This window comes from Meriones unguiculatus, chromosome X (assembly GCF_030254825.1).
Source record: "Meriones unguiculatus strain TT.TT164.6M chromosome X, Bangor_MerUng_6.1, whole genome shotgun sequence".
Lineage (NCBI taxonomy): Eukaryota > Metazoa > Chordata > Mammalia > Rodentia > Muridae > Meriones > Meriones unguiculatus.
In genome coordinates, this window is record NC_083369.1 from 26,423,004 (window position 1) to 26,447,544 (window position 24,541).

Below are 24,541 nucleotides of genomic sequence, written 5' to 3' on the forward strand. Positions count from 1 at the left end.
AGAGATGATAGTTACTAGATTATTTCCAGTTAGTCAACAATTTAAACTGTATGAGGTACTTTCTCTCACCATAGATTCTAAGGAAACATACAGTGTATGTAAACGTCAATGTGAGGCTCATTGAGGGACTTAAGTCATAGTGCCTTGTCTTAGAAATGATCAGCTCATTCAAATGAGTTGTATCTCTTTTGTAAAACAAGCAGGGAAAGGTCTTTTCAGATTTCCTGGTAGATGAGAGCTGGAAGTATGGTTTAGAGATGCACAGCATATGAGTCTGTCTTAGTTAGGGTTTCTGTTGCTGTGAAGAGACACCACGACCATGGTTAGTCTTATAAAGGAAAACATTTACCTGGGGTTGGCTTACAGTTTCAGAGGTTTAGTCCATTATCATCATGACAGGAAGCATGATAACAGGCAGGCAGACATGGTGCTAAAGAGGTGTCCAGAAGTTCTACATCCAGGTTGGCAGGCAGCAGGAAGAGAGTGTGACATGGTGCATTTGAGACCTCAAAGCCCATTTGCACTGACACACTTCTTCCAACAAGGTCACACCTACTCTACAAGGCCACATCTCCCAGGAGTGCCACTCCCTCTGAGCCTATGGAGGCCATTTTCATTGAGACAACTACAAAGCCAAAACAGAAAAAGTACAACTGAAAAATTCTGTAGTTAGGATTTTAGTTTGTTTGCTTTTTCAATGGGCCCCAGCTATCCACATGTCCACATAAGTTCCTTAAAAACTTTTTGTATGGGGGATGAAGAGATGGTTCAGTGGTTAAGAGCAGTTGCTGCTCTTCCAGAGGACCCAGGTTCTATTCCCAGCACCCACATGGCAGCTCACAACTGTCTATAACTCAACAGTTCCAGAGATCCAACACAGACACACAGACACATATGCAGGTAAAATACCAATTCACATAAATAAAAATGAATTATTTAAAATAAGATTCTCAAAAAGAACCAAACTTGTTGTTGGAACTCAGTGCCTTGCACATGCCAGGCAATCATTATATCTCTGAACTATATCCCCAGTGTGTCAAAATTCCTTGGAATTTGGCATATCTTCTAGTAGCTCAAGGATCTCAAGGGTACATAATGGTAAAATTAGCAATTACAGAATCCATTTTCCATGTACAAGATAGTCTGGTTTTTAATATATTTGATATTTAGTAAAACTGTTTTCAGGCAAACACATGAAACAAAACAAATCCAAAAAACCTTGTGTTTTTCCGTTGACTTCATACGTAGAATTGTCCTCTTTCAGGATGCTGGCTATGGAGAGAAGTCCTTCTTTGCTCCTGAGGAAGAAAATGAAGAAGATTTCCAGATGAAGATTGATGATGAAGTAGGACTTTACTATGTGTTTTCCTAAGACAGAATCTTGCTTTGTTACACAGTCTGGCCTGAAACTTTATATCTTCCTATCACTGTTTCCCAACACTGTGGAGAGTGCAGACACACCACCATGCCCAGAAACACTTTTTTATTTTTAATTGTATGTATGTGTGTCTGTGTGTGGGTATGTGCATACAAGTAAGTGAATGTAGGTGCCTATGGAAGACCAGAGACAGTGGTTTCTCTGTGGGTGGAGTTGGTTGTAACCTACCTGACTTGGGCATTGGGAACAGAACCCAGGTCCTCTGAAAGAACAAGTTTTCTTAACCTCTAAGACATCTCTTGAGCCCCTATTTTTCTCTGTCTCTGTGTGTCTGTGTCTGTCTCTGTCTCTCTTTCGTTCTTTCTTTTTTTCTTGCAACAGGGTCTCTTTATGTCATCCTTGTTGTTTTGAAACTCAGTGTGTAGAACTGACTGGCCTAGGATTCACAAAGATCTGCGTTTCTTTGGCTCCCAAGTGCTGGGATTAAAGGTGTTTACCACTCCCTACTCCTGGCTCTTGATTTTTCTTAATTCAAAGAAGACGTTTAAAGATTTATTTAAGTGTGTGTGCCTGTGTACATGATCCAAAAGAGGGGATCATATAGCTCCTTTAAAGCTGTAGTTACGGGCTTTTGAGGACATGAGGCTTGTTATGTGGGTTCTTGGATCCAATATCCAGTCCTTATGACTGTACAGCGAATGCTTTTAATCACTGAGCCATCTCTCTGGCCCTCAGTACCCACTTTTATTACTACTTCTCATTATCTCTTCTAAAAAGGTTTGGGGCTGGTGAGATAGCTCACATCTGTAATCCTAGCACTCTGGAAGCAGGAGGATCAGATATTCTAGGTTGATCTCTAATACAGAGTTTCAGGCCAACTTGGGGTAGAGACCCTACAAATAAGTAAATAAGAATAAGGAAGCCATTTGAACGATTGGATTAACAACAATGCAGTTGTTCTTCTAACTGAGCATCATGAATGTGGGTACAACACTATGAACGGAATTCCTAGTCATAATGGACTGAAGAACGTCACTGTTCCACATAGTTCTTATCCTGGTTGCACTCAGACTCTATTTAATACCATGATTTAAGTACCAGAGAAGAGAGCTGAGTGTTGGATGGCTGCTAGATTTCATATTTTGATAATTCAAGAAATGTGAATCTGTTCAGGGTAATTATTCTACCTGTTTTAGGTAGTGGCCAGGCATGAAGCAGTGTTTCCCAGAACCCTGAGACTCTTTTTCTTTATCTCAGGTTCGTACTGCTCCTTGGAATACTACAAGGGCTTTCATTGCTGCCATGAAGGGCAAATGTCTCCTGGAGGTGACTGGAGTAGCAGATCCCACTGGCTGTGGTGAAGGGTTCTCCTATGTGAAGATTCCAAACAAACCAACACAGCAGAAGGTGAGAGTCTTTGGATTTCTAGAAATCAAAAGGGGAAGGAAGGAGGTTTGGGCAATAGAGATGATTAGAGTGGAGGGCTTGGGATTGCTTCATTTGCCAAAACGGCATAAACACTTACTGTTCAGCTTCACATTTTCACTTGTTTTGTTTGAGATAGGATGATAAGGAGCCTCAGCCAGTGAAAAAGACAGTCACGGGAACAGATGCAGACCTTCGTCGCCTGTCTCTGAAAAACGCCAAGCAACTTCTTCGTAAATTTGGTGTGCCTGAGGAGGAGGTGAGTGTAGATGAGGGAAACTCTGAGTAAGAGTCTTTGTATAGAGACAAAAAGGTTAGGAAGGTGTTGTACAGGATCATCTGGGGTTTATACATGGGGTAGATCTCCTACATACTTGACCAAAAGTTTCTAAACTTCATTTAGGTTTTGTGTTCTTGTCTATGTTTCTAACTGTGGCACTGCTGTGTCCTTTTACATCCCTGAATGACTTACTTATGTGAAGCTCTGTGTTTTTCTCAGATTAAAAAGTTGTCCCGCTGGGAAGTTATTGATGTAGTACGCACAGTGTCAACAGAACAGGCTCGCTCTGGAGAGGGCCCCATGAGCAAATTTGCCCGTGGATCAAGGTTTTCTATGGCTGAGCATCAAGAGCGTTACAAAGAGGAATGTCAGCGCATCTTTGACCTACAGAACAAGTATGCTGATTCAGTAGTGTAGAAAGTTTAAGGTGGAAAGGGGAGGTTCCCTGGGCATGTTTTGTTTTGAACTAATGGTCTTGTATATGCAAGACAAATACTTTATCACTAAACCCTGTCTCCAGATCCCAAGGACTACGTTTCCATTTTGGGATGAGGTCTTATTGTGTAGCCCTGCTGATCTGGAACCTCCTGCTATGTAGGATAGGCTGGCCTCAAACGTTTGGTGATCCTCCTGTATCTATCTCCTAAATTCTGGGCCACAGGTATTCATTCTCTACCAGATGCTGTATAATGAAGATGTCACCTAAAAAATATAACAAGGTAGTGTTGGGCATCTGAAATATCACACACTGTCTGTAATAATACTGCCAGAGTACCTGATAATGTTTTTAAAGATAAGGATTCACTATTTAATTCTGGCTGCCCTGGAATTCACTATGGAGACCCAGCTGACCCATTACCTGGCTTTTTGCCTCCTGAGTTCTGGGGTTTAAAGGCATGCACCATGCCAACTTTGTCTTAAAAGTGTGTTGTTTTTGTTTTTGGTTGTTTTTTTTTGTTTGTTTGTTTTGGAGATAGGGACTTGCCAGGTAACCCATATTGGTTTCAAGCCTTTGGCAGTCAACTTGCCTTTGCCTCCTGAGTTCTGGGATTAAAGGAATGTGCCACCACACCTGCTGAACCTGCTCTTTTCAAAGTAATTTAGCAACTATGTTGAATGTCAGGAAATGCTAAGCTTGAGCTCTTGGTGCTGTGACAGTTCCTGTGGCCTACTTGAGCTGGGCCTAATTGTTTTGAGTGTGGTGAATTAGTGACTTAGTTATGAAAGAATAGTAATGTGCTATTAAAATGATCCGTGAATGTAAATGTTGTGGTGTGCTGGAGAGCTGAGCAGTGCTTGGGAGGCAGAGGCAGGAAGGATAAACAATTTAAGGCATGCTTGGGTTTGGGGTGAGAGACAGAGCAAACAGTGAGAGTCTCTTTCAAGAAAATAAACAAAAATGGCCTGTGTGCCAGCTCTTCTCCAGGAATTCTGAAAAAGTTACTGCAATTTTGCCAATCTGGGAATTGTCTAGAAAGACGTAGTTTTTCTGTTATGGGTTCCATGTCTTTGGGGATATACCCATTCTGAGTATATCATTTTAAGGTTGAATTCTCAGTTTTCTACTAAATCCTCCTTCTTTGTACATTCGTATTTCCCGCTGATCTTTAATATTTTTCCTCTCTTGCCAGGGTTTTGTCATCAACTGAAGTCTTATCCACAGACACAGACAGCAGCTCAGCTGAAGACAGTGACTTTGAGGAAATGGGAAAGAACATAGAGCACATGCTGCAGAACAAGAAAACAAGCTCTCAGCTATCTCGGGAGCAGGAGGAGCAGGAACGGAAGGAACTCCAGCGGATGCTACTGGGTGAGGGGCTGCTCAGACAAGAAAAGGATCAAAAATGGAGCTTGGGTACCTGCAGGCTATAACTGAGTCCAAGCTGGAGACAAAGTAGGGAATGAGTATAGAGAAACCTGTAGATGAGGTGGTGACATTTTTACTAACTGGACTGCAGTCTGTGGGAGCAGACCACGGTGTGTGTTCTTGTAGCTAGTAGCAACTCTGTTTTTAGTAGAACCGTAGTTTTGTGGTCTCCATTCAACCCCAAGAAGTGGCCATTTTGAAATAAAATCTTTTTAACCTAGCAGCAGCAGGCTCAGCAGCAGCAGGAAACAATCAGAGAGATGATGATACACCTTCGGTGACTAGCCTTAACTCTTCTGCCACTGGCCGCTGTCTCAAAATTTATCGAACATTTCGAGATGAAGAGGGGAAAGAATATGTTCGTTGTGAGACAGTCCGAAAACCAGCAGTTATTGATGCTTATATGCGCATACGGACCACAAAAGATGAAGAATTCATGTAAGTTTGATGTGCTGCTTTTGAGTGTGGAAGGGAAAATGATGGTGGAGACACAGTATGTGTGTGAGCTGTAGTGATAGGAATACACACTGTTATCCCTCAAACCTGCTATACATCAGGACCTTCTTGCCTTTAGATCTTTGGATTTGAACAGAGCCAAATCTCTGGGAAAATAACCATGTGTGCTATCTCTGGATTGTGGCGGTTTGGCTTTGCAAAAATCATGTTTATAATGGGGGATTCAACAGAAGGAGCACGGATTCTAGACCAGGCTGGGTTGCAAAACATTGTCTCAAAATCAACAGCAAAACCTAAACGATTATTCAGGGCTTTGACTGAGAAATGTTACTCTTTATACACGTGGGGGACTGACTAGCAAGGAAGATGAAGTTTATCTCACTGCAGCCTAGGTGAATTACTTATATTCTGAGATGGGAGCTTTCAGGACAGTCATCTTAATTTAGGTTGCTTATGGTGCTGTATTTTTTTCTGTTCTTTAGTCGAAAATTTGCTCTTTTTGATGAGCAACATCGAGAAGAGATGCGAAAAGAACGTCGAAGGATTCAAGAGCAATTGAGGAGACTTAAACGGAACCAGGAAAAGGAGAAGCTGAAGGGTCCTCCGGAGAAAAAGCCCAAAAAAATGAAGGAACGTCCTGACTTAAAAGTAAGTAGAGTAAGTCAGGGCTACACTGAGAAACCCTGTCTCCATACATTATCCTGCAAATGATGTCTCTTCTTGTTTCCCTCCTGCTGTGTAAATATTTCTTCTTAATTTTGACATGTTTTACCCTGTTTACTTCTAAAATGTTGATTTTTTTTTCTGTTGCAGCTGAAATGTGGAGCATGTGGTGCCATTGGGCACATGAGGACAAATAAATTCTGCCCCCTTTATTATCAAACAAATGCTCCACCTTCTAACCCTGTCGCCATGACAGAAGAACAGGAGGAGGAGCTGGAAAAGACAGTCATTCATAATGATAATGAAGAACTTATAAAGGTTGAAGGGACCAAGATCGTTTTGGGAAAACAGCTCATTGAGAGGTAAGGGGTAGCAGGCAGGAAGTGCTGTAGCAGAGATCTGTTCAAGGTTGATGATGGTGGTTGGTAGGTGTAAATATGATGTGTTCTTTCAAGTGGAACCAGGAGTTACGGGAACTTCGGATTATCACTGGTAATTTTTGCAGGTAATGAAAACTACGTGATCATTCGCATTTACTGCTTGCCTGTGTACATGCTATGTTTTCTGAGTCTTAGGGTTTTTGTTTGTTTGTTTGTTTTCTGGTTTTTGGTTTTTATTTTTGTTTTTGTTTTGTTTTCTATACAGGGTCTGTACGTAGCCCTGGCTGTCCTGGAACTGACTCTGTACACCATGCTCTCTTTGAACCCAGACATCTACCTGCCTCTGCCTCTGCAGTCCTACGATTAAAGATGTGCCACCAAGCCTGGCTAGTTTTAGCATTTATACAAGTACCCTTACCAAAGGACTTTTGTGTTCTGTTTTGTTTTTCTTTGTGTGTGTGGGGGGGTGGTGGTACTGGTAGGCACAGAAGGTAAAAGTAAGTGTTCTATCACTGTCTTGGACACTTGCACACATTTTTAAAGTTTTTGCTAAATTACCATTGCTGACCTCACACTTTTAGAAGAACAAAGATATATTTTTAGAATGTGAAAAATCAAGAGTATGAGTGATTCCAAGGGAGTAATTAATACCAACCTTATTTTCCACTTATTGGACACTCATTAATTATTTTTGACTAGACTACCTGGTTGATATTATGTACTTACCACATTGGCGAGCACATAATGTCAGGTTTTCCCACCATTTTGATCATCTTTCTGTCTGAGGCTGGGGATTGAACCTAGGTCCTTGCATTCGCTAGGCAAGTATTCTACCACTGGTCTGTGTCTCTAGACCTCCTGATCATTTTCTTAAAGTAGTAATCCTCAGATAATGTTGGAAAGTTGTAGATTTCTTTTTGCACTTATGAGGATGTTCCAACCTTAGTACCTTTACTGGTTTTGGTATCACTGATGATGATTTTGAAGTTACAGTTTTTAGAGTTTATTTATTAATTACATATTCAGTGTTTTGCCTCCATGTAAGCCTGCATGCCAGAAGAGGGCACTAGATTTTATTATAGATAGTTGTGAGACACCATATGGTTGCTGGGAATTGAACTCAGGACCATTTGGAAGAGCAGCCTGTGCTCTTAACCTCTGAGCCATCTCTACAGCCCCTTGTGAAGGTATTTTATTGGGACTTGTAATGTGGTGACTTTTCTAATTCTAGTTTTCCTCTACTTTAGCTTTTTCTTTTTTTGATAAGGGAAGCTTCATCCTTTCTATTTTAATATATTACTATGAATTCTGAAGTGCTTCCTTTATATATTTAACTATATTAATCATTTCTCCATTTGGCTCATTTAAGCTAAATCCCCTGGTTTTTAAAAAACTTTTATTTTCATTTTATTAGTATTTTTTCTGTATGTATGTACATGACACAAATGCCTGTTGTCCACAGAGGCCAGAAGAGAGAGTTGGATTCCCCTGTAAGTAGAACTATAGATCATTGTGAGAGCCACCATATAGATGCTGGGAACTGAACTCAGGTTCTTTGAAAGAGCTGTAAACACTAGCTGCTGAGACAACTCTCAGGCCCCTCAAATCTGTGGTTTTGAAATGATCCTATAAATCGTTGAGAAATCATTGCTTTCTGGTACAATTTGTTAAAAAGCCATCCTTGTTTCAGACCTAGAATTGACCGTTTATCTGAGGTGTCCAGTCTCCTTTTATTAGCAAATAGTATTTAGAAACCAATGTCTTGATGGGCATTGTGGTGCATGCCTGTCATCCTAGCACATGGGAGGCAGAGGAGAAGGGCTTACAACTGTGAAGACAGCCTGGGTTATATGGTAGAACTCTTGACTCAGAAAACCTTAAACAAACAAAAAAATAGGGCTGGAGAGATGGCTAAGCAATTAAGAGCACTTGATTCTATTTAGAAGACCCAAGACAAGATCCTAGCACCCATACCAGGTGGCTCACAGCCATCTATAATTCCAGCTCCAGGAGATCCAATGCCTTTGTCCTCTGCAGGCTCCTGTGCTCATGGACACATACCCATATGGAGACATACATTCCTCCTACACATAGTTAAAAATAACAAAAAGTAAATCTTAAAAAACAAACAGAAAAAGGAATCCAAGATCTGGATTATCCTTGTTTGGGGGCTTTTTAAGGTACAGAACTAATAAGTGAATTTTTTTTTTAAAATTGTAACTTCATTGTAATACATTAATTCCCTTTATAGCTATCATCCAATTTCATATTTATGTCTTTTCTGAGTTTCAACATCAATATGTTCGTCTCCTCTTTCTGACTTATATGTACAAAATTGTTTCAGAATTACTATACCATTATTAACAACATCAACAATGAAAACTACTGGAGGAGACTTAGGGAGCCAGTAAGAATTAGGGGATGAGGGTAGCTAGTGTGGAAGGAGTGAATGAGAACAAAGTAAAGTGACATATGTGTATAAAATGTCACAATGAAACCCACTACATTACATGCTAACTTTAGAAAATCAATCAGCCTTGGCTACTTAGTGAGACCTTGTGTCAAAACTAAAGTCTAGGGCTGGGTGTGGTGGTGCACTCCTTTAATCCTAGCATTTTCTGTTAATTCAAAGTCAGCTTGGTCTACATGGCAAGTTCCAGGATACCCAGGGCTACGTTGAGAGAGTGTCTTTAAACAAACAGAAAACCAACCACACCAAAAATGAATGTAAGAGCTGGATAGATGGTTCAGTGGTTAAGCACACTTGCTGCTCTTGGTTAAGAACTGGATTCAGTTTCCAGTGCCTGTATGGCAGCTCACAACTATCTGTAATTCCCACTTTCTGAAGAGGATATCCTACACCCTTTTCTGGTCTCACAGGTATCATGCACATACATGCTACACATACATACATACAGGCAAGCAAAACATTCATACACAAAAGTAGAAATGTCTTTTTTGTTAAGTGACAAGGGGGATGGGAATATATTAATAGCTCTTTTGTAGTTCTCTTGCTTAGTATTGCAAGGCCCTGGATTCACTCTTTCTGTATATGGTATATGCTGCGTATACTGCAGTTACTATATTTCTCTTTGCATTCAATTTAGGTTATTCTATCCTTGATTTGTCAACATATATAAGTCATCATATTTTTTTAAAGATTTATTTATTTTACTATATATACAATGTTCTGCCTGCATGTACTGCTGAACGCCAGAAGAGGGCACCAGATCACAGTGGTTGTGCACCACCATGTGGTTCCTGGGAATTGAATTTAGGACTTCTGGAAGAACAAGCAGTGCTCTTAACCTCTGAGCCATCTCTCCATCCCAAGTCATCATATCTTAAAAGTACATTAGAAAGGGTGTATGTGGCATCTTGATCTCCTACAGTGGGAGGGGAGAAGGTGGATTAGTTGTAAAAATTGCAGAAAATCCTTTATCCATTTTTCTACGGTGGTATTTTTTAAATTTCTTTCTTTCCTTTTAATCTTTTTGCTTGTTTTTCTTTACCTCCCTTTCTAACCCCTCTTAATGTCTTTCATTTCTCTATTGTTTCTTTCCTAGGACTATAGGCAGGCATACTTCTTTCTCATTTATGTTGGTTTTATTGATGTTGTTTTGACTTTTTGTTTTGATTTGTTTGAACAAGATCTTGCAGTGTAGAACTGTCTGTCCAGGAACTCTTTTGTAGATCAAGCTAGCCTCAAACTCACTGAGGTCCTCCTGCCTCTGCTGCCCTGGTACACCACCATGTCCAGACTCATATATATTCTGAATGAATCAAATGTTCTAGCTTATGTACCCCAGGATAGAGTGTTAGAGCGGGGAGGAGTCTTGAAGTGCCTTTAGCCTGGTTCCCTCATTTTCTAAATAGGAAACTGAGACAAAATTGTAATTTTTCTCAGTCCTGTATTAATTTGGAGGTCCCTGAGTAATCTGAGCCTTAGAAGATGAATGTTTGGCCTTTATCTTCTTTGGCTTTTGCCATCTTGTACTCATACTTAGATACTTTGGACCTTTTACTGTAGTTGTTTTATTTCTGGTTACTCTAAAAATGTGTTTTGAGCTATATGGTTTATTTTATGTGTGTGAGTGTTTTGCCTACATGTATATAAGTGCACCGATGTGTGGGTCAGGTAACCGTAGAGGAACTGGAGTTACTGTAGTTGTGAGCTACCATGTAGGTGCTGGGATCTGGACCAGGATCCTCTCTGAAAGAATAGCAGGTACTTTTAGCCACTGAACCATCTCTCCACCCTTATTTCTGGGAACTAGTGCAAATAACACACTATGACAATGTTGTTGATTGCAGTGCGGATGAAGTTCGCAGGAAATCTCTGGTCCTGAAGTTCCCTAAGCAACAACTTCCTCCCAAGAAAAAGCGGCGGGTTGGAACCACTGTTCACTGTGACTATTTGAATGTGAGTATCTGCATTTTCTTCATACCTGATGGGTTCCCATTGATTCCCCAGCCTTCTGTGACATGGTGTTAGTGTCCTATGTTCCCTATGTCTATTCCTTGAGAATTATGTGTACTCTATTATATAACTTACTAACATTCATGAGTTATTTTTGTGTGTTTTTGAGACAGGGTTTCTCTGTGTATCCCTGGGACTTTCATGGAACTCACACTGTAGACCAGGCTGGTCTTGAACTCAGAAATCTGCCTGCCCCTGCCTGCCTCTGCCTGCCTAGTGCTGGGTTACCCTCCTTCTTTACATGGAGTGTAGAGATCAAATTATGGTCACTATCTTGTATGGCGAGTGCCATTACCCACTGAGCCATCTTACTCACAGCCCCTCTTTTGGATGTGCATGAGTGTTTTGCCTGCATGTGTATAAGTGTGCTACAGCATGCCTGGTGCCAGCAGAGCCCAAAAACAGATGCACTGGGCAGTTAGTTGTAACCCACTATAGGGGTACTGGGAACTGAATCCAGGTCCTATGCAACAAGAATTTTTACCCATTGAGCCGTCTCTCCAGCTTATCCCCCACCTCAACTTTGCTTTTAAGATTGGGTTTTCTGGGCTGGAGAGATGGCTCAGAGGTTAAAAGCACTGGCTGGTCTTTCAAAGGTCCTGAGTTCAATTCCCAGCAACGACATGGTGGTTTACCATCATCTACAATGAGATTTGGTACCCCCTTCTGGCATCCAAGCACACATGCAGGCAGAACACCATACATAATAAATGAACAAATCTTTAAAGGAAAAAAAAAAAGGTTGGGTTTTCCTCTAGTCCAGGCTGGTCTGGAACTTCACTGTGTAATCTGGGCTAGCCTTGAATTGCAGCAGTCCTCCTACTTTTGCCTTCCAACTGCTGGGACTATAGGCTTATGTCCCATCCAGCGGGAATTCATCGAGTTCCTAAGGAGGGGCGAAAAGAATGAAATAGAGACAAGGAGACACAAAGAATGAGAGCAAGTCTATAATCTGATCTCGCTCTCGTTTATTTGAAAAATTTCATACAGCTTTATAGGGAGAAGGCAGGAAGGGAAAATGTGTCAGCAATATAGTTTACAAAACATAACAGGGTGATTAATGACGATGCAGAACACCTCAAGAATGTTTACTAAAAGAGATACTACAAGAATGTCAGCTAAGATATCTCAAAATGTCTAGCCTGACACACAGATGTCTCATAGGTTCCAGAAACATAAATCTCTCACCTACGACCTTGTTGCAGCTGTCTGTAACTTTCCAGTAGCTGGCCTTGGCTCCCAGCAGGTTTAAGCCTTACAAATCTAGCTTTATTGAAGATGTCTAAAATGTATCAGTATATTTCAAAACCGTTGAGAATTTTTTTGGTCTGCCTAAAACGTTCTGATTTCTTTTATTTATTTATTTTTTCTTTGTAGAAACCTCATAAATCCATCCACCGGCGACGGACAGACCCTATGGTGACACTGTCTTCTATCTTAGAGTCTATCATCAATGACATGAGAGATCTTCCCAATGTGAGTTCATTGCATTAGATAGATGTATAGACTAGGAAAACCAAGGCCCTTTGTCTTTTTCTGTTTCTTTGTCTAGATAGCAGTAGTGTGTAAACGTGTGTATCTGGAACTCCTAATTCTTTGGTATTTTTGTCTGTTTTTAAATTATTTAATAGAATATTAGGTGACGAAGAAGGGCAGAATGTAGGCAGGACACATGAGGTATAAGAGGATATAAAGCTAATTTGTTCATTTTTTGTGATGGATATGTGAATTCAAATTTCTGGGTACTGAAGTAGCAAGAATCATTTTTTTTTTAAAAATTACATATATATGTGTGTATATCTCTGTATGTATATGCAAGTATCCTTGGAGGCCAGAGGCTTTGGATCACCAAAAGTTACAGGAGGTTGTGAGTCCCTAGACATGGAAACTGGGAACCAAACTTAGGTCCTCTGGAATATCTTACTGTGCTATTACAACCGCTGAACCATCTCTCCAGCCTCAAACTTGTATGTCTTACAAGAACAATTTTCACTTTCCATAATTGTGTAACATCTATGGAGGTAGAAAGACAGCTCAGAGATTAAGAATATATATTGCTGGGACTGGATAGTTGGCTCAGTGATTAAGAGCAGTTGTTGTTGCAAAGGACCCAGGTTCGACTCCCAGCACCCACATAGAAGCTCACCACCTCTTCAGGCATCAGGCATACATGTGATGTACAGAGCTACATGTAGGCAACACACTTCATACACAGAAAATAATAAAAATAAATGAAATAGTTTTTTGTTTTTTTTTTTTTTTAAAAATACATACTTGCAGAAGACCGTGCTTGGTTCCCAACACCCATGTTGGGTAACTCACAGCCAGCAGTAACTCTAGCTCCAAAGAATTCAATACCTTGCCACATGTGGTGGTGCTTGCCTTTAATCTTAGCATTTGGGAAGCAGAGGCAGGCAGGTCTCTGTGAGTTTGTGGCCAGTCTTGTCTACACAGCTAGTTCTAGGACAGCCAAAGTTACGCAGAGAAACCCTGTCTCAAAAACCAAAGGGAAAAAAAAAAAGAGGAAAACAAAATGGTTTAATGCAAGAAACAGACTTACTACCTCTGACAAATCCCTTGCAGAGTTGGTAATTCAGTATGATATAATTGGCTCTGTCAAGTTGTCTTTGCTCACAAATGGTGCTGGCTCTTTGTTTCCACAGACATACCCTTTCCATACTCCAGTTAATGCGAAGGTTGTAAAGGACTACTACAAAATCATCACTCGTCCAATGGATTTACAGACACTCCGTGAAAATGTGCGCAAACGCCTCTATCCATCTCGGGAAGAATTCAGAGAGCATTTGGAACTAATTGTGAAAAATAGTGCAACCTATAATGGTAACAGTCCCTTGTTCCTTAACTGCAAATATGACCTTTTAGATTCCTATCTTCTTCATGGTTCTAAATTCAGAGTAGATTAGAATGAATGAAAAGACTAAATGTGCATTCTTCAGTATGAACATCAGGTAGTCAAGTAATAAGTGTTACTCTTTTTTTGTTTGTTTGTTCTGGTTTTTTGAGACAGGGTTTCTCTGTGTAGTCTTGGCTAGCCTGGATTCACTTTGTAGACCAGTCTGGGTCTCAAACTCACAGAGATCCCCCTGCATCTCCCTCCCCAAGCGCTTTGATTAAAGACCTGTACCACCACTGCTGCTTTGTTACTTCTGTTTACTTCCAATATTTAATCTTTTTTTTTTTTTTAAAGACAAGGTCTCACTGTGTAGCCCTGGCTGGCCTGGAACTAACTATGTAGAACAAACTGGCCTCAAAATCACAGAAATACTTTGGCCTCTTCCTCCCAAATGAGTGCCGGGATTACAGCCATATTCTACCACACCCAGCCTCCCACTAACTCATTTCTAATGTATTCTCTGGGGAATTGGAGGACTATGTGGTGAAACAGTTGGGGTGAGTAGGGAGACAGTAAGGTAAACCTAGGTAAGTTGAAGAGGCATTGGGTGTGGGTGGACTCTACAAAAGATGTTCCTGTGGTGTTGATGATTATTAATACTTATTATTGGTTTATCTTTTAGTTAAACAGTATTGGTTATTCTTAAACCAGCTGTATACCCAAAGCACCACACAGAGACTAGGATTTATTTCATTAACCTAGAACACAATGCTGGGCAATAGTTACTCCATCCCAAACCTCCAAGCCCACATAGCTTCCTCCCATGCAGGTTTCCCACAGTATACTAGCTTTTTAGTCATATCTTAGGTCTGGTTCATCTCTCCTGGTGTCCTCTCAGATCTCTCTCCCAGCCTTTCCTCCCATTTGCTTCTTTTCTCCTCCCCTCCGGACCAAGATGTCCCACCCTATTCTCTCCAGTGCTCAGCATTGGCTGGATTTATTGGCAACATGGAGAACAAATGGTAGCATGTTTACACAAACTTGAGACATATGATGCTTAGAATAAGCATCACAATGCAATGTCCAGATTGAAATCAGATAGTGGGGTAGAAAAATCTGCATGTGAATGAACAATTGTATACATCGCAGAAGAACATTATACCAACACTGTATCCATATTTATTTTGTATGTTTTAACTGAATCTGTATTTTTATTACAGGGCTAGATGCCCACTTTTTAAAAAAGAAGAAAAAAAAGGAAAGGCAAGGAGGAAGAAATCAGTGTGCATTAATTCCTATATAAATATGGGCATCCAGAGTATAGATAAATACTAATAGAGCTATGATGGACACATTATTCAATGTCTCTTGACGTCTTTTTTTTTATGTTTAAACATGACAAAAAATGATACCTAAATTCTGAAGCTTTATGCAGCCAGTCCAACTTGTTTATCAGATTTCATCTCCAATGACTAGCTTCCACTGTAGTCCACTGTAGACTGTAAACATATTCACCATTATAGTTCATTTTAATATCCTATGGTACTTCTTCGTCTTTACAGTCATTTCTCTGAAGTTCCCTTTCCTCCCTTCAAGGGTGAATTTCCATTCATATTTCCAATTTAAGTCATGACAGCCAGTGCAACACACAGAGAAACCCTATCTCGAAAACCAAAATAAGAACAACAACAAAAACAAACAAACAAAAAAGTAGCTGTAATGCAGGAGTATGTGGACATAAATAAAGAACAGTTAAAATTTATTTATATTGTTTACCTATTAATGTTAAACACTGAAAAATGGAGTAAAGACTTGGTGGTTTCTGTACCTGGTGTGGTAACACACACCTGCAATCCCAAGGAGGTGAAGGTAAGAAGATTTGAAGTTGAAAGTCATTCTTAGCTACATAGTGAGTTCTAAACCAGCCTGGAATACATGGGACTCTTTTTAAAAACATGAAAAAAGGGAAAGACTGGTATGTCTACTCAACGTAGTTACTAGGCTGGTGCCTGGGACCTTTTAGGTCCTTTAGCAAATGTGCTAAGTGTTGCAAATGCGTGGCAGCTTTGAGCTGCCATTTATAATGGTCATTTCTTATCCCTCGGTAGGGCCAAAACACTCACTGACTCAGATTTCTCAATCCATGCTGGATCTCTGTGATGAAAAACTCAAAGAGGTAAGAATTAAAGATAAGACAAAGTAGTGGGCATAGTGATATACACCTGTAATCCTACCACTTGGGAGTTGGAGATAGAAAGATCGGGAGCTTAAAATTATCCTCAGGTACTTATGGAGTTTACGATCAGTCTAAGGTACATGGGACTTTGACTCAAAAAATCAAAATAAGCAAATTTAAAAAATAAATGCTGTGGTACATGAATGGGGAGAATAGTGGAGTTTTGGAACTAGAGTATTAAACCGAAGGAACAGTGCCTGAGGGAATGACAAATCTCTGGTGTATTTGAGGGTAGAGATATAGATATTACATAGACCATATCTTCTGTAAATGGGAAAGCCGAGTCCAACGAGGAAAATTACTTTCTCTGGAATCGTGCAGGATTAAGATCTAGAAGCTAGTCACTTTAGGAAGGATGATGGAAAATTATTTCCCCTGAGATCTCGTGTAGCTTACATTATAATTTATTGCTATACCAGAGAAGCATATTTTATAAAAAAAAAAAAATTGAGCTACTGCCTAATCTAGCTTAGGCCAGCATGGAACTCACTGTGTCTAATAGTTGGCCTTAAATTCATGATGCTCCTTCCCCCCTCAGCTTCCTGAGTTCTAGGATTATAGGTCTGTCTGAGCTACGAGGCCTAGGGACAGTTTAATTTTTAAAAAGTAATCTAAAAAAGTTAAAGGATAATGTTTTGGGCTGTTTTTGGTTTGTTTGTTTTCTTTCTTTGTGTGCTAGAAACTGAACCAGGGTCTTGCCTCAGTAAGTAAGTACTTTACCACTAAGTTACATCCTCAGGCTCTCTATAAACCCCTGTTCTTAGCAGAGAAGGTCGTGGACCCTTCTAGGTTTGTAAACTCCAGGTAATAACTAAACTTGATATTGACATAGATATTTCACCAAAGAAAACATGACTGATAAACATGGAAAACTTTCTCAACTTGGTTGACATAAATTTCATGTTTAAGCCACAATTAGCTAAGCATTGTAATACATACCTGTAATTATAGCACTTTAGAGTCAGAGGCAGGATGGACACAAGTTCTGGGCCAGCCTGGGCTACACATTGAGACCCTGTCTCAAAATTAACAAACACCCTCTCCCATTTAGAGTTCTCTTTGTGTCTATTAGAAGGGCAAAGTCCTATATCCAGTATGGAAATTAAATACTGTTACACAGGGGAGGTGGAGATTCAGAATTCATGGTAATCTTTGGCAACATTTCAAGTTCAAGGTTAGCCTGTGACTCAGGAGACCCTGTCTTTAAAAAAAGGCTATTGAGACTAAGAATAAAGATACAGGCAATGAGAACACAGAAGTTTTCATAGTATACAGACTGAAATGAATTTGTTGGATTAAGTTTCCTTACATAGGGCTGGAGAGATGGCTCAGAGGTTAAGAACAAGGGCTGTTTTTTTAAGTTCCTGAGTTCAAATCCCAGTAACCACATGGTAGCTTGTAACCATCTGTAGTGAGATCTGGTGCCCTCTTCTGGTGTGCAGGCAGAACACTGTATAAATAATAAATAAATAAAATAAGGCACTAATGAAGGCAGGATTACATACTGAATGTAAAGGCAGCCTGGAATTAATCAGATACATGCTCTATTAGAAATGCAAACAAAAAGAGCCATTAAGTAATAGTAATGTTCTGTAGTCTAAGCATTCATATTGTAGAGAAGACAATGTTATAAAAGCCTAATTTGCCACAGATAATTCTTAATGCTACTAAACTAGAGATGTCTTGGGCTTTCTATTCTTGTTATTATACAAGAATGGAATGTAGAATACTGTATTTACTGACGTATCTGTGATTCTTTAGCTATAAAGTATCATTTATCGATTGGTCATTTACAGATTGGTCTAAAATTGAACAGTAGATAATACAAAGGTAAATTTTTATGGACTGAAATCATACACATCTAGCTTTAGCTTTTTTTTCTTTTTCTTTTTTTGGTGATCACACTTTAAGGAAACTGCCTTGATTTTGCTTTGTTTCATTTCAGAAAGAGGATAAGTTGGCACGTTTAGAGAAAGCTATCAACCCCTTGCTTGATGATGATGACCAAGTAGCATTTTCTTTTATTCTGGATAACATTGTTACTCAGAAAATGATGGCAGTTCCAGATGTAAGTAAATTTCATGCCAGGTATTGTGTGGATCGTCCTAGGGGATGGAAAGAGGTATAACAAGTTAAGACTGTGTGTATTAAGAGATTCTATATAGTGGTGTACGTCCATAGGAACTGGTGTGTAGTTTTAAATATCAACCTTTTGCTGTATGAATTCATTAACATTGAAAGCAAAGATGCCAAATGTCTTTGAACATTAAGTGATTCTTACTTCCTTTTGTCAGTATTTGTATTTGCATTCTCTTGTATAGCCCGGGAGAGAAATCTGTTAACTAGTAGTAGGTTCTTGAAGTTGAAATGCTCCTATACAAATAACAGTTTCAACATTTTTATTAAGTTTACTTATATGTGCATGTTGGGGAGGAAGGCTTAAGTCGTGGTTTGTGTATGGTTAGAACAACTTGGTTAGGTGTGGTGATCCAGCCTTTCATCCCAGCACTTGGGAGGCAGAAAGCAGGTACCTACACAGTGGGACCTTGTGTTTAAAAACAAACAAACAAACAAACAATCAGGGGCTAGAGAGATGGCTCACTATTTACGAGCACTTGGCTGCTCTTCCAGAGGTCCTGAGTTCAATTCCCAGCAACCACATGGTGGCTCATAACTATCTATATTGAGATCTAACGCCCTCTTCTGACATGCGGATGTATATGCAGATAGAACATTCACATACATAAAGAAATAAATATATTTAAAACTAAATAACAAACAAAAAAACCTTGGGGAATTGGGCCTCCCTTCTGTCCTCTGGGTTCCGGGAATTAAATACAGGTCATTGGGCTTCTTGGTTAGCACCTCTACCCACTAGGCCATCTTGCCTGTTCACAGAAAAACAGTTTGGTAATTACTCAGTGTTTCTTTTCTTTTTGGTTTCTTTTTCTTCAAGTTTTTATGACAAGGCTACCATCTATCATACTTGTTCTCTGGTCCAGTTTATTATATTGGTCTTCCCAGAAATTCTGAATTAAATTTTCTTTTGCATATAGTCATATTGTGCTGTGTGCAGTGTTATAAAATTTCTAGGTGAAGCAATGGAATAAGGAATTTTATTCTATTTTTGCAAAACTTACTCTTTAGCACACAAATAACACATTAGTTGTAAGTTTACAGGACAGAGTCTTATTTTATGAGGGTGTAAGAATCCTTAATGAAATCTTTAAATTACAGACAATTCTCTGTGTGGATGTGCATTTCTGTGGAAAGAGTCTATAGTTTTCAGCATTAATATTTGTAACTCAATGGAAATTGGGACTCTCTGGTACAAGTAATGGTTTTCATTTGACTTCCCATGCCTTCTTTTCACTAGTCTTGGCCATTTCATCACCCAGTTAATAAGAAGTTTGTTCCAGATTATTATAAAGTGATTGTCAGTCCAATGGATTTGGAGACTATACGTAAGGTAAGTGTTTTCTGTTTTTTTTTTTTTATAATCAATGCTTTTATATAGATAGCCAAGTGCCTGATTGTTTTTTATCATAGAATATCTCCAAGCACAAGTACCAGAGTCGAGAGAGCTTTCTAGATGATGTAAACCTGATTCTGGCCAACAGTGTTAAGTACAATGGTGGGTATTAATTTATTTCTCTTTCATTAGTCTTAACTATACAGTATTTGCATTATTAACATTTTAAGGCCTAAGCAGCTTTGAGCAGTGATTGCTAAATCAAGTAACTAACTTTACTTAATAAATTCTGTATCTACATTTATCTGTTTGTTGCAAGGGTGGGAATGCTGTTCAGGTATGCTTTTAGAAGTTAGAGGACAACTAACAGAGTTGGTTCTCTGTTTCCACTATGTGGGTTCCAGGGACTGAAACTAGGTTGTCAGGTGATCCATTGAATCTGCTCTCAGTTCGGTTATTGATTTTTAAAGTAGGCACATATTTTAGTATGTGTGTTATAAGTTTCACTATTAAGCTTTTAATCATTGAAATCAGTCTGACCTATCTTTTACAATTGTGGAAAGCATAGGAAAATGAGGCATTGATAAAACTCAAGTGGATGTTTCTTGTGTTTTAGTCATCATTGTGTTTCTGTAAGATTAGAGAAGTTACATCCCAACCCTACATGGAACTGAGGCTGAACTGTGTAGCTGGCTATAGACCATGGCAAACATTGGTGTATGGAATTTTGCTCAGCACCTAAACTGATGCAATAATATGTGCTAAACTCTTTGCTAGCTGCTTAATCTTCTGATAGGAAGGATGGTCTCTGTGTTTAAGTACTTCATACTTCATTTGATAGCTTGTCAAGGGCTATAAGAGAAGGATATACAAAGTGCGTTAGAGAGAAAACAATACTTTAACATTAGGGCTAGGAAACGTTCATAAATAGTAAAATTTTTAGAAAGTTTTTGTTAGCCAGGTGTGGTGGTCCAAGTCTCTAATCCCAGCACATGGATAGGCAGGGGCAGAGGAAATCTCTGTGATTTTGAGGCCAACCTGGTCTATTAGGTGAGTCCAGGATAACCAGGACGTTGTTATAAAGAGAAACCATGTCTTGAAAATAATTTTTAAAAAAACTTTTAAAAACATGTATATTTTAATTATGTATATGTGAGGGTATATACATGTGTGTGCAGTTCCCTGTGGAGGTCAGATGGGAGCACCAATTCCCTTGGTGCCGGAGTAATAGGTGGTTGTGTGTTGCCTAACATGGGTGCTGGGAACAGAACTCAGGCCTTCTGAAAGAACAGAGAACGCTCTTAACCACTTGCGTCATCTTTCCATCCTCAAACCTTATTTTTGATCTTAGTCTAAGGGGTGTAGACTATCATGTTAATTACGGAGCACTTACTATGCTGAACAGATAGTCAAGAGGAGATGGATGATGAAGTTCAAGATAGAGAGCCAAATGCAAAAATACACAGAAGTGCTTTAGATGGGGAAGTATCAGTAATTTTGGCTTGAGTACAGGGGATAGCTATGCTTGATTATAAAATGAGAAAATGTGTATAAGGGGGTTAGCTACGCTTGCTTATAAAATGAGAAAATGTAGTTAAGACCCATGTTGAAAGGCCTAAGAATTATAATAAACCAGTTGGAGGGGAGAGGGATATATAGTTTTGGTAAATACCATTTATGAAGTTATCCCAATAAATGAAGTAGATGTGAATAAGATTTGGAGACCAGTAAAGAAACTCTTAGCAATAACCATGTTAAAAAAGAAACAAAACGGACTGGAAAGGTGGCTCAGAGGTTAAGAGCCATGGCTGCTCTTCCAGAGGTCCTGAGTTCAATTTCCAGCCACTACATGGTGGTTCCCAACCATCTATATTGAAATTTGGTGCCCTCTTCTAGCGTGCAGGTACACTTGCAGACAGAACATTGTGTACATAATAAAAAACTTAATTAATCGTAAAAAAAAAGAAAAGTAACAGTAAAACCTAACTACCTGACCAGTTAAGAAACTGCAAGGAAGCCTGACATGCTTGCATATGCGTTTAATCCTGATACTAAGGAGGCAGTGGTAGACATATCTCTGTGAGTTCAAGTATAGCCTGTTCTATATGGTAAATTCCAGGATAGCCAGGGCTCAAAAGAGATATCTTGTCTCAAAAACAAACAAGCAAACAAAAAACAAAACAAGCCAAGTGGTGGTGGCATATACCTTTAATCTCAACACTTGGGAGGCAGAGGCAGGCAAATCTCTGTAAATCTGAGGCCAGTCTGTTTTAAGAGGTAGTTCCAAAACACCAGGGCTACACAGCGAAACCATGTCTCAAAAAGGTAAAACCAAACAAAAAGAAGCAATAGAAATGGAAAGGTGGAGCTGATAACACAGATAAAGCAAAATTGATATCTTCCTAATTGGACCACAGTTGACTCCTTCATATACTACTTCTGTGTGTGTATTTGTTTCTTTGTTTTAAGTGGGACATTAAAGTTGAACTATTTCATTAAGGAAAGCTTTGTGGGCCATATATGATCACTCACACCATTATTTGTAGCATTCAGGTAGAGGAGACAATCAGATTACAGGTCTCTCTGAGTTCTACATAGAGTTATAGGCCAGCCAGGATTACACAGTGAGACCCTGTCTCAAAAGCAAATATCAAAATATCCAAAAATGCTGTAGATTATAACCTAGGATATGTCTAGGTAAAATGGAGGTATGAACTATTTGACATGAAGTTTTGCAGTGATTTTTATTTTGGGACTTACATTTTAAAACTTTTTTGAGATGAGGTGAGGATCTGCAACTCCTGACTTGAGTGATCATTCTGCCTCAGCTCCCCAATAGCTGAGTCATTGGGTACACACAGCCATGCTTACTCTTATTTTAATTTTCCATTTGATTTTATGTCCTTCATTCATAATACCACATTATATACAAGACTATTTCCATTGAATTTCAAAATTTCATTCTCTCTTAATGATACCCATATTTCTTTGAATATGTACTATTTCTCCCATGCTTTCATTTCCCATTCATGTTTCACTTTCTTAGAGCTTTTTCTTTTGTTTTGTTTTGGGGATGGTCATGCTATGTTGCTCAGGGTAGCCTCAGACTTGGTCATCATCCTCCCTCAACTTCCTCAGTTCTGGGATTATAGATTCTTATGCTACTGCACCCAGCTTTTTACTGCAATATAGCCTCTGCTATGCCAAGTAGATCCACTATGTGGATAAGGCCACATAATTGCCCTAGATAATAATTAGTTTACAAACTGTATTCCGATGACAACTGTCCTCCTCCTTAAGCCTTTTCACTCTCCTTTGCTGAATATTCTTATTCATATACTTCAACTTTGTTTTTACTAATTTTTATTATTTTATTTTATGTGTGTTGATGTTTTGCCTGCATGTATGTCTGTGTAAGAGTGCTGGATCCAGGCTGAAGAGATGGCTCAGTGGTTAAGAGATGGCTGCTCTTCCAGAGGTCTTGAGTTCAATTCCCAGCACTCATATGGTGGCTCACAACCATCTGTAATGAAATCTGATTCCTTCTTCTGGTGTGCATGAAAACAGAGCACTCATACACATCAAATGAATAAATAAACGAGTAATTCAGAAAGAAGACTTAAGAAAAAGAGTGTTGGAAACTGGAGTAACAGAAAGTTGTGAGCTGCCATGTGGGTGCTGGAAATTGAACCCAGGTTCTCTGGAAGAGCAGTCAGTTGCTCTTAACTGCTGAGTCACTTCTCCAGCCCCTACTTCTCTTAGCTTTTTGAGTCAGGGTTTCTCTGTGAATAGCCCTGGTTGTCCTGGAACTATCTCTGTAGACCAGGCTGACCTGGAACTCACAGAGACCCTCCTGCCTGTGTCTCCCAAGTGCGGCATTAAAGGTGTGTGCCATGGCCATCCCCACTGGGCTTCTACCATCTCTTTCTTGATGACAGTCTATTCTAGACAAAGATTTATGTCTCCAACAACCTGCTCAAAAATCTTCTTTTTTAAAAACTGATACCTACACGTCTGCCCAACATGTACATCCATTCTCTACAAAAACCAGAAGAGGACATCAGATTCACTAGGAATGGAGAGAGAGAGAGATATGAGCTGTCATGTGGATGCCGGTCCTCTGCAAGAGCAGCCAATGGTCTTAATCACTGAGCCACTTCTCCAGCCTCATAAAATAAATATTAGAAAGAAAGACCAAAGATAAAAGCACAGTGCTTGGAAAGTGAGGTGATGCTGTAGAATGTGGAGGAAGAAATATCCATTTCTAGTGTAAGAGAGTTGCTAAGGTCAAGTCTGGGGAGTTGGTTAGCAATTAGTGTTTCATTATTGATTGAATTGAATGTTCAGCATAGTGTTCCTTGTCACTCTTTATCAGTGGTTCCTTTACCTACACTTTTGTAGCACTGTAAGCTTTATTAAAAATTGAAGTTTGGGCTGGGCATAGTGGCAGCTTAACTTTAATCCCAGCACACTATGAGCAGAGGCAGGAGGATCTCTGAGAATTTGGGACCAGCATAATGGTGAGTTCCAGGCCAGGCCAGCTTGAGTTACATACATAGTGAGATTCTGTGTCACTGTATATCCCTGGCTACCTGGAATTTTCTTTGTAGACCACTGTATCTGGCTAGCAGGAATCTCCTATGTACATCGCTGTACCTATCTTACACTAAGTGCTTAAACATGAATATATAGCTGGGCAGTGGTGGCACATGCCTTTAATCCCAGCACTTTGAGGCAAAGGCAGGAGGATCTTTGTGAGTTCAAGGCCAGCCTGATCTACAGATCAGAGTTCTAGGACAGCCAGGGCTACACAGAGAAAACCTCTCTCAGAAAAATAACACTTAAAGCAAGGCATAATGGTGCATGCCTATAGTCCTAGCTACTAAAATACTTTAGAGTTTGGTATCAGCCTAGACAATATAATAAAGTCTCTATCTCAAGAAAAGTCAATCAGAAAAAGTATTTTGGGACCTACATATTACTATTTTTAAAATTTTAGAGATTTTAGATGAGAAAAGGATTGAGATGTTTTATTTGAAAGTTTAAGTAA

At 39.4% G+C, this 24,541-nt stretch overlaps 1 protein-coding gene and 1 long non-coding RNA gene across 3 annotated transcripts in view; one reads left to right on the plus strand and one right to left on the minus strand.

Moving 5' to 3' along the window:
* Positions 1-24,541, plus strand: part of LOC110544427 (transcription initiation factor TFIID subunit 1-like) — a 62,536-nt gene that overhangs the window by 21,445 nt on the left and 16,550 nt on the right. Inside the window, exons 18-32 of one of the 2 annotated variants that reach the window (XM_060375038.1) lie at positions 1,265-1,345; positions 2,636-2,785; positions 2,943-3,062; positions 3,303-3,478; positions 4,715-4,893; positions 5,172-5,388; positions 5,889-6,054; positions 6,220-6,431; positions 10,764-10,872; positions 12,307-12,405; positions 13,593-13,770; positions 15,892-15,959; positions 17,965-18,087; positions 19,396-19,488; positions 19,569-19,653. In XM_060375038.1, coding sequence (XP_060231021.1) covers positions 1,265-1,345; positions 2,636-2,785; positions 2,943-3,062; positions 3,303-3,478; positions 4,715-4,893; positions 5,172-5,388; positions 5,889-6,054; positions 6,220-6,431; positions 10,764-10,872; positions 12,307-12,405; positions 13,593-13,770; positions 15,892-15,959; positions 17,965-18,087; positions 19,396-19,488; positions 19,569-19,653 — 2,056 coding nt within the window. The remainder of the gene's footprint in view (positions 1-1,264; positions 1,346-2,635; positions 2,786-2,942; positions 3,063-3,302; positions 3,479-4,714; positions 4,894-5,171; positions 5,389-5,888; positions 6,055-6,219; positions 6,432-10,763; positions 10,873-12,306; positions 12,406-13,592; positions 13,771-15,891; positions 15,960-17,964; positions 18,088-19,395; positions 19,489-19,568; positions 19,654-24,541) is intronic. The other variant, XM_060375039.1, reaches the window with a different exon arrangement.
* On the minus strand, positions 356-3,032 carry LOC132650070 (uncharacterized). Its single transcript, XR_009588430.1, has 3 exons — positions 2,904-3,032; positions 1,219-1,298; positions 356-625 (listed from the first exon to the last, which is right to left on the minus strand). It is a non-coding gene; the product is annotated as an uncharacterized LOC132650070 (long non-coding RNA).